The 10,453-nt window shown below is 48.3% G+C and overlaps 1 protein-coding gene across 1 annotated transcript in view; it reads left to right on the top strand.

The window, feature by feature from the left end:
• Positions 1-8,801: 8,801 nt before the first annotated feature.
• Positions 8,802-10,453, top strand: part of CACNA2D4 (calcium voltage-gated channel auxiliary subunit alpha2delta 4) — a 113,675-nt gene continuing 112,023 nt past the window's right edge. Inside the window, exon 1 of the mRNA XM_032844455.1 lies at positions 8,802-8,977. Coding sequence (XP_032700346.1) covers positions 8,802-8,977 — 176 coding nt within the window. The remainder of the gene's footprint in view (positions 8,978-10,453) is intronic.

Genomic DNA, 10,453 nt, shown 5'->3' with positions numbered 1-10,453 from the left:
AAATAAGCTACACAAGATTCGTTTGCAAAAGGAAAGCGCAGTGAATGTCTTTGCACGGTTATGTGGTGGTTTCCAGATTAAGTGCAGGCCCCTGGGAGGGGAGGAGGGGAAAGAGCAGGCAGGACCTGGCCTGATCCCCCTCCCTACTACCCCCTACCAGAGTACGTCCACTTCCAACCATTAGTCCATCCCACATATATTCACCTACTTGCACTGAGCACTGGCTTAGGGGGTGGTGGGAGTACAACAGAGAGAAAATCAGACCACAGTCCCTGTCTTCACAGAGTTTACACTCTAGTGGAGTGGACAGCAGATGAACAAAAGTCATGAGAAAATACTGCATGTGGTATGTTTGATGGCAAACCCCTAAGCAAAAAAAAAAAAAAAAAAAAAAAAAAAGGTCAGGGAAATCCAAAAGTAAGATGACACTGGGAAGGAGATGGGAAATGTTGAAGGCAGGCAAAATTTAAATCCTGTAGCCACAGGAGAATTTACTTACTGAAAAAGCATTAAAAAAAATAGAAATGTAATTCACTCACCATAAAGGTCATCTTGGGAAAGTGGTTTTCAGTATATCCACAAAGCTGTATACCACCAGCACTATATCTAATTCCAGAACAATGTCATTGTATAAGGTGATTTTTGAGAAATAGTCTATGCTGGATATCTTTCATCTGCTCCTCTCTCCATGCTCTCTGCCTCTCCTGACCCAGGAGGCAGACAGGGAGGGGGGCCTACATCAATAGGCTCCTTCTTCGGAGCCCCCAGGTGGCTTTAGCAGCTGGGAGCTTCTACAGGGTTGAGAGGAGGAAGACTTACTCCTCAAGTCCCCTCTGGGTGGGGTCCCCACAGGCTGACTGCATCCCAAGGCTACTGTCCCTGTGGGATGGTTATCTCCACAGAGCTCATTCCCTTCCCCTTGTCCCTTCCAGCCCAGGATACAGCAGTGTCCCTGTGGTTTCCCCATATGCCCTGTCCATACCTCTGTAAATAGCCCCCTTCTCACCCTCCTTTCAAGCAACTCAATTCAAGTATGTGATCTTTTCCCGCCAGGGAGCCTGCCTGACAGAGGCCTGATGGAAGTGAGAGAGTCAGACACCCAGAGAGAGTGGGGCAGCAGAGTCACTGCAGGGACTATTCAAAGGCCCTGAGGTGGGAAAAGGCCAGATTCACTCAATAAACAAGATGCCGACAGTGGGTGCCTGAGTGGCTCAGCAGGTTAAGCCTCTGCTTTCAGTTCAGGTCATGATCTCAGGGTCCTGGGATCGAGCCCCACATCGGCCTCTCTGCTCAACAGGCAGCCTGCTTCCCCCTCTCCCTCTCTCTGCCTCTCTGCCTACTTGTGATCTCTGTCTGTCAAATAAATAAATAAATAAAACTTAAAAAAGAAAGAAAGAAAGAAACAAGATGCCACTGTGGAGAGGGACCGTGAGTGAGGACAGACAGCCAGGGAGGAAGAGACAGGCCAGGGGAGGAAGCCAGGTCAACCCTTGGAAGGCCTTGAGGGCTGTGGCAGAAATTTTGGCTTTTATCCTAAGAAAGACGGGTAGCCACTGAGGCTTCTGAGCCGAAGAGCAACACTGTCTGACTTACAAAAGGAGGCCTCAGTCGCTGTGCTAAGAATAGCCTGGAGGGAGGAAGAGCAGAGGGAAGGAGACCAGCTGGCAGACAGAGGCCCAGCAGGAAACATGTGGGACACTCATAATGGGATAATTGGAGGAAAGTTTCTTTACAAAGGTGTGGATGTAGAGGAAACACAAGAGGAACCCAGGGCTTAGGAGCAGAGGAGCTGTTAACACTTTCCAAGTCATGGAAAGGAAGGAGCTACTACAGGAGCCTAAAGTGAGTGTGATGGTCAATTTTGTGTCAGCTTCATTGGGCCACAGGGTGCCTGGACATTTGGTCAAACATTATTCTGGGTGTGTCTGTGAGTGCGTTTCTAGTGAAGATTAAAGTTTAAGTTGATAGACCTTAGTAAAGTAGACTGCCCTTCCTAATGTGGTGGGCCTTGTCTGATCAGGTAAGGGCCTGAATAGAACAAAATTTGATCCCTTCCGTAAGTAAGAAAGAATTCCTGCCTGACAGCCTTCAAGCTGGGATATTGGAGGGTTTTCCTTCCTTCAGACTCAAGGAACATCACAGCTCCCCAGCTATACAGCTTGAGGCTTGACAGCCTCCTTAATTGTGTGAGCCAATTCTTTATAATAAATCTTTCTTTCACTGGTTTGGTTTGGTTTCTCTGTAGAAGCCTGGTTAATATAGAGGAAGTGTCAGGCACGGATGGCCACGTGAACAGGCTCAATGGTGTTGAGTTGAGGGATGTGGCCAGCATGAGGAGATCTCACCCTTTCCAGGCTCCTGCTGGGGCTCCCTGTTAGCTGAGCTCAATGGAAACGAAAGGACCAGACTCAACAGAGGTGGTCCTGACAGCTGAGACTCCAAGGACGCATAGCAGGGTGCATAGTGTGGAGCCTAGATCTGGAGGGGCAAACTGAAGGTATCCAGCATAAGGCCTAGGAAGGACATTGCCACAGTCCAGGAAAGAGACAAAGGTGGCTTAGGCCAGGGTGGTGGCGGTGGGTTGAGAAACAATGGTTAGATTCTGGATCTATTTGTAAGGCAGAGCTGGCAGCATTTGCTGATAGCCTGCATGGAGCAGCAGTGAGAAGAGAAGGGTCACAATGACTCCAAGATTTCTGGCATGAGCAACTAGAAGGATGGGGTTGACATTAACTGAAACAGCTTTCTTCAGCTTCTGCAAAAATTTCTTTTTTGTTATTATGTTATGTTAGTCACCATATAGGACATCGTTAGTTTTTGATGTAGTGTTCCATGATTCATTGTTTGCATGTAACACCCAGTGCTCCATGCAATCCATGCCTGCCTTAATACCCACCAATGGGCCAACCCATGCCCCCCCACCTGCCGCCCCTCTAAAGCCCTCAGTTTGATACTGGGAGTCCATAGTCTCTCATGGTTCATCTCCCCCTCTGACTCCCCGACCCCTTCATTTTTTCCTTCCTTCTCCTACCATGCTATTCCTTATGTTCCACAAATAAGTGAAGCCATAGGATAATTGTCTTTCTCTGCTTGACTTATTTCACTCAGCATAATCTCTTCCAGTTGCATCCATGTTGATGCAAAAGTTGGGTATTCAACCTCTCTGATGGCTAAGTACTATGCCATTGTATATATAGACCACATCTTCTTTATCCATTCATCTGTTGAAGGGCATCTTGGCTCCTTCCACAGTTTGGCTATTGTGGCCATTACTGCTATGAACACTGGGGTGCATATGGCCTTTCTTTTCACTACATCTGTATCTTTGGGGCAAATACTCAATAGTACAGGGTTGCCCACACTCAACATTATTATTCAACATAGTACTAGAAGTCCTAGCAACAGCAATCAGACAACAAAAAGAAATAGAATGTATTCAAATTGGCAGAGAAGTCATACTCTCTCTCTTTGCAGATGACATGTTACTTTATGTGGAAAACCCAAAAGACTCCATCCCCAAATTACTAGAACTCATACAGTAATTCTGTAATGTGGCAGGATACAAAATCAATGCACAGAAACCAGTTGCTTTCCTATTCACTAAGAATATAACTGTAGAAAGAGAAATTAGGGAACCCATTCCATTTACAATAGCACCAGAAACCTTAAGAAACCTTGGGATAAACCTAACCAAAGAGGTAAGGGATCTACACTCTAGAAACTACAGAACACTTATGAAGGGAATTGACGAAGACATAAAGATGGAAGAGCAATCCATGCTCATGGATTGGAAGAATAAACATTGTTAAAATGTCTATGCTGCCTAGGGCAATCCATACTTTCAATGCCATCCCGATCAAAATACCAATGGCATTTTTCAAAGTGCTGAAACAAACAATCCTAAAATCTGTATGGAACCAGAAAAGACCCCAAATCTCCAAGGAAATGTTGAAAAAGAAAAAGAAAGCTGGGGGCATCACGTTGCCTCATTTCAAGCTACATTACAAAACTTTCTTTTAAAGAAAGGATTCAATTGCTAATGAAATGTTCCAAATCCCTGATAGCATATTTTTTATTTTGTCAACAAAATACACCGACCTTGCCGCATTTGACCTTCACTTTCCCTTGAAGCAGGTGAGGGAGGTGTTCCACGTCCAGGGAAAAACTGAGCCCGGCATGGTGCCTCCTACACAGCTGTGCTCATTCATAGTCACAGAATGAATGAAGGAAAAATTGATGTGATATGGTGAGAAATACTGATTTGTCATACTCTGTTGTAGAATTAGGGCTGGAAAGCTAATTCATTCCATTGTCTGCCCTTCCACTGCTCAGAGATGAATGGACTCCAGCCTAGGCCTAGCCCTTGAGGAGCTGGTGACCAAGGACATGCAGATAGTCACCAAGTAATGTAAAGCAAGGAGTGTGTGGAGAAGAGGGGGAGAGCAGGAGTAGGGCGGAGGGGAAGGGGGACAAGGGAAGAAGAGGGCAGGATGCATGCACTTTTCACCAAGCTTCACCCTGAAGGGAAGAGCTCAGGAACATTCTCTGACCAGCACTCATTGAGCAATGGTCAAAGATGTACACTTGTCATCTGTGCAAAAAGGAGATTAGCTTAGATACTAGGCTCTTTCCTTTTACTTCCCTGTTCTTTTTCCTTCCCATTCCCCCATTCCCCCAAGACCACCACACTCATAAATTGATACTTTTAAATAGATGTTGAATTGTAGCAGGGGAGATCTGAGTCATATTTTAGAAAAAACGAATTTAATCCCTTCATAATCTAGGTATAGTCTAACTTTTCCCCAGCCTCATCTCCTACTGCTCCTTTTTCTCTTCCCTTACCCCTAACCCTACAGCCCTTACCCTCCCTTATTCCTGACCCTAAGACCCTCACTGTGGCAGTTTTAAAACACATCTGCAAATTTTTGACCCTTCTATCACTGAGAGGTAGGGTCTGTGTCTCCTCCCACTGAGGTTGGGTCAAACTTGGAGACTAGCTAACTAACAGAATACAATTGAGATGATGCTCTGGGACTTCCATAGCAGACCCTAAAAGTCAATACAATAGCCACTCAATTCTCCGAGCCTTCTAATTCCTGGAGGCTAGCCACCATGCTGAGAGAAACCCCAAGCAGCCTAGGAAGAAGAAGCTGGAGCAGGCCATGGGTAGGAAAACTGAGTCCCCTAGCCCTCAGCCTCAGCTGAGTTCCTCGCCAACAGCCAAGCGTCAACTTGCTGGATGGTTCAAGTGAAGCACCCTGGAAGTGGATCCTCCAGTCCCTTTAAGCTGTTCCCGTGGACATGGCATGAAGAGCCTTACTTCCCTGCTGGGCTCTGCCCAAAATACACCTTCAATGACTAAAGAAAATACTGCTTTTATTTGAAGCCACTAAGTATAACTTAGTATATGAACAACTGATATTCTCACAACAGAACCTGCCCATGGTTTCCTTCTTTTGTTCCTTCTGTTTCTTGTATGCTATCAGTTCCTTATAACCATTGAGGAGTCTCCAATTGGTGAACTCCTAGTCACCAGTTCAAGTCCAGTTCAGATGCTTCTTCCACTGGGACGGTTTCCCATCCAACTTCCCTCCTCCTTCTTCCCACCGTAAGGAAAAAGAATGTTCCCTCTACCACATTGCCCAATACCTCACTTACGCATCATGGAACTTAACTCCCTTTTAGCTGAGTGTTCTTTTGAGATCGGCCTTCCTGTATGGACTCCAAGTGTGTATCTCCAGAACCATGTCCAACCTTCATGCCCACTCTGTGTATCCCATCTCCAGGGCTTGGTGAGGGGCTGAGACCAAGAAGATGCCCTAAGAAGATGAGTTAGGTTGAATTAAATTGTGAAGGGTTTGATGTGAAAGATTGACCGAGAGAAAGTTGAAATACTCTTTCCCTCATGGCCCTTCAAAATAAAGCCACAATGTACATTACCCCTTAGCTGGCAGGAGGGAAGGTAGAGAAGCTCCATCCTGGCCTACAGCTAAGGGATGAGCCCCAAAAGTTTCTGAGTTTCAAAGATCTATCTTTTTTTTTAAAGACTTTATTTATTGATTTGACAGAAAGAGAGATCACAAGTAGGTAGAGAGGCAGGCAGAGAGAGAGGGGGAAGCAGGCTCCCCGCCAAGCAGACAGCCCGATGTGGGGCTCGATCCCAGGACCCTGGGATCATGACCTGAGCTAAAGGCAGAGGCTTAACACACTGAGCCACCAGGCGCCCCTCAAAGATCTATCTTAAAGCCTGATCGTTCCCTTAGCTCTATGTTCAGGTCCCACACTCCATTTTATTCCTGCTATGAAATCCCCTCTCTGAAGTCATTGGGCTCTTGACTCCTCTGCCCTCCCCCACGTTTCCCCACCCCCACTGCAATCCCTAGTATCTCACAATATGCCACCATGTACCTCTGAGCCATGGTCCTCACGAGCAAAATGAGTCAGAGTTGACAATGCATACAAAGTAGTATATTTCAGAGCTTTTTCAAAGGTGTTTGTCTCTGGACAGCTGGTTAGGCACCTGTAGGGTGAAATACCTTAGCAGGTCTTTCAAAAGACATCACATCACTCATCATTGTAACTTCAGTGTTTTCCTTTACGAGTACTTTGAGGTCTTCCCAAAACAAATCCCAAGGGCTGGGCAGGACTTGGGCCACTGCTGCATCTGTGAAATGAGCAACATGAACATGGATAGAGCTTTCTAAGCAGCATCCGTGCTTAGCACATTGGAGGAAGTCAGTGCCTTCAACAAGCTGGTGCCAGAAAGCTGGGGAGGGACCAGGATCTGTGGGGTCAGAAGCTTGCAGAATCTGGGGTTGGCTATCTATAGGAGAAAAGGAATACATATTTTAAGTACAAAAATAGATATAAAAGTGAATGTTTAGAATGAAAAAATTCACTCCAAATCACACATTTTAAGAAGGTGATGAATACCACAAAAATCATAAAACCTAGAAAACTTACACATTCTCCTTATTTATTAATTGCCCCAGATGCCTGTGTAGTTAGTACTTTTTCTAAATTTGCGGTGATCTATAATCCCAAAAATATGCAAAACTCCTCTGAGATTAGACATTCACAGGAACAATTCAAATGCATACAGAAATTGCTGCCACTTTATCCCGAACCAAATAATTGTGCAACCAGCTTACTCTGATGCCACAACATTGACTTATTGATGACTGCGTGTAGGAGTTTTGTCACTAGAACACTTGCTTCTTCAGGCATTTCCCTGCGTTGGCGGCAATGCCGCATGCCATTTTGCTGGAACTGCAGATTTTGTCGGGACAAGACGCATTGGATACCCTGAGACGGGTTCCATGCACCCCAGAACCTTACCTGCGGTCCTCAGGTGTCACCATCACCAGACCAGACCCACAGACACAAGCATCGCGATCACATTCAGTTTCGTGTCATCCCCATCCGAAGAGAAGACAAGGGAAGACCTGTTTGTGATTATATTCAACATGAACACAAGAGAACCATTCGGGCCAGGCTGATGAGAACCAAATCCTCTGTCTGGCAGTTGTACTTGTTTGATCTTCGGAAGAATCTGCCAGCCTGGCTTTGGGCTCAGTGCATCTTAAATCTTATTTTTCCCTGCCCTCCCACATACTTGCAAGGGTGGGTGAGTGGGACGCTCACACGGTGTCAAACTTGGGCTGCACCTGCCCGCTCCGATGCAGTGATACTGAAGCTGGCAGGAATGACAGTGTTCCTGGAAGCCAGTCCTACACCCGCGGCTTGCAGATAACTCGTCTCTACAAGGAAGTGGCGCTGAGCTACAGAAATATATCCCTCCAAGCCCAAATTAAATGTTACCCCAATTCAACTTCCTCTTAGCCGGATCCCGCAAATGCCCAACTAACGGAAAATCAGACAGAGAAGTGGGAATGGCAAGATACGGTGCTGTTAACCCCTGGTAGTTGGACGATCTTACTTTTGCAAGTAGTACAGAAATATTTGGGCAGAAGAATGTGCTGCCCCTTCGGGAAGGGCCCTGAGGCTTCCTCAGCTTCCCAGCAAATATGTCCCTGGCCTCGAACAAGGAGCCTGTGCAGGATGTGGGGGCTGTAGGATGCTGACATTATCAACAGTTTTGTCAAAAGGCAGCAGGCTTGGAGACATGAGTCCCAACTCTGTCCCCGAGCCTCCCTGTGCCTCAGGGGCACTCTGAAAACAGTGATGACGACACTGACCTCCCAGGAGGGCTCTCAGGCTTAAAACATCAATCTGTGACATCTCTTGGTAAGTCAGAGCATTGAACAAATGTCCCTTGTTATTCTCAGACCAGCGTCGTGGCATCTCCTCCCCTTGGGTCCAGAAGGAACAAGTCTATAGGAACAGCTCTGCCTCTTTAAAGTACGAGGTTGTGCTCTGACCCCTAAGGGAATGAACCTCGCCCTGTCTTCTGGAATCAGGATAATCCTGCTGAGGTCGTTTAGGCCACCTCCTCCTCCCTGCTGTCAGGCAGGGGATTAGAGGAGAGGCCTGTGGATTAACGGGTTCATTTTGTCATAACCATCCCCCCCTCCTCAGACCATCAACCCCTCCTGGAGCCTGCTGGTCAGGCCAGGCGGCTCCTCTGTGCACCATTCTCTGCAGGGCAGAGAGAATTCCTTGCCCCTGCCAAACACTGTAGCAAGACCAGGCTGAAAGCTGGGTGACCCAAGGCTTGCCAGGACTCGGAAGGCAGAAGGCCTGGGGATGTCCCAAGTATCTGGGTGACAGGTGAACAGAGCTGGCAGTTGGAGGCCGCTCTCATCTCTCCCTCCTTTCACGCTGAGCTCTGCAGAGACACCATGCCAGGACTGCCCAGGTTCCATCCAGACGCCAACGCCCCCGACCATGGGAGGCCCTGCTGCCCATGGCCAGTGGCACCAGCCTCTCTACGGAAGACCACGATCATGCTGGGCCTGCTGCTCTCCAGCACCTCCCTGCCCCCCACACACGGGCAGGCCAAGATTCCTCTGGAAACGTAAGCATCAAGTTCCGCCCCCACCCCGTAGAATCCTCTGGCCTTGTCCTCCCTTCCTTCCTCCTGGAGAGTCAATCCTCTGCTCACCCTCCTAGCCCGGACCTCTGGCCTCCCTTGGGACTCTCCCCTGGGGGCTTGCACTGCCCACCATCTCTTCCCCTCCGCTCTTCCCACCGGATTCCCATTCTGGAGCGGCACCTGCCACTCCAGGGACACCTGCTGGTTTCAGGCAGAAGTGATCACAAGGGCCCTCACGCCTCCGGATGGGAAGCAGCACAGCGGCGGGAGCACCCGCAGGCCAGAGGGATGTCCCTTCGGGGATAATCACTGCGATGAGTCCACTGGGAGTGGGGGCTTTGCTGGCTCAAAGCAATCATCGCAGCTCCCTAAGAATTTGTGAGGAAATTTGTGTTTCAACACTCTGAAAGAGTAAAGTGGTTCCAAACCGACAAAACAGCTCGTGCAGTCAGGCGCTGAGCAAGACTGGACTTCTGTTCTCTTCACCTTCCCTTCCTGCCTCCTTCCAGGCCGCCTTCTGCATCCTGTCACTCAGACCAGCTCCAGGAAAGACTCTGTTATCAGTCAGTTACACTTTAGTATAAAGGTTAGTTGCTGGGAGTGTATTTACTGTCCCTTGCTCCGGCGGTCCTATGAAAGAAATGGCCGAGATACGTGGGGACCGGAGCATTCTAGACGGCAGGGGGCCGCTTGCTGAGTCCATACCCGAGTCCAGCATGATCGCACTAGAGCCAGCCGCCAGCCTCACATCTGAACAACAGCGGGGACTGGGAGGCCGAACAATGCACGCCTTTGTCAGGGGTGCATTTCAGCAGCACTGTTGACGTTGGGTAGTAGATCCTCTACTGTTTCTAAGCCTGGCATGGTGCTGTGCAGTTGAGGACACGAGCTCAGAGAGGTTAGGGGACCTCCCCACGTTCATGTGGGCAGTAAATGGAAGTGCCTGAATTTAAACTCAAGTCCGCTTGACCTTCGCTTTCCTCACTGCTGGGCTATATGAGGATCTGTTGCTGAGGAAGAGGTTGAGAGAAATTTTCCATCCCCAGAACACACAGCAACTGATAGTAGAAGGAAAACTCTGGGGATGGGCTGAATGTTGAGTAAAGGTAGCTGAATCCAGGTCTTGGCTGTGGAGAACCATAGACTGGACCGTGTACATAGAAACCTCGACAGCTGGCCAAGATTACTTGCCTCTAAAGGCACCTGTGTCTGCACCTGCCCTCTCCCTTGGAGCCAGACCTCTGCCAGGCCCGTGACACCAGCCCTCTTTCCCCTGCTGAATCCCCTTCTCAGTCTTGTGCACCCCAATGACACCACATCTCCCTCAAGTCATGCTCTTCCTTCCCACTTGACCCTCACTCTCCACCCCTGCCAGGCTCCTACTGCCCTTCCAAGTCTGTTGCCACCAAGATCCCTAAAGATTTCCTCCCTGCCCAAACCACTAGACATCCCTGGCCT

This window comes from Lontra canadensis, unplaced genomic scaffold, assembly GCF_010015895.1.
Source record: "Lontra canadensis isolate GAN:19392208 unplaced genomic scaffold, GSC_riverotter_1.0 scaffold153, whole genome shotgun sequence".
NCBI classification, from domain to species: Eukaryota; Metazoa; Chordata; class Mammalia; order Carnivora; family Mustelidae; genus Lontra; species Lontra canadensis.
This window is presented reverse-complemented; position numbering and strand designations above follow the sequence as displayed.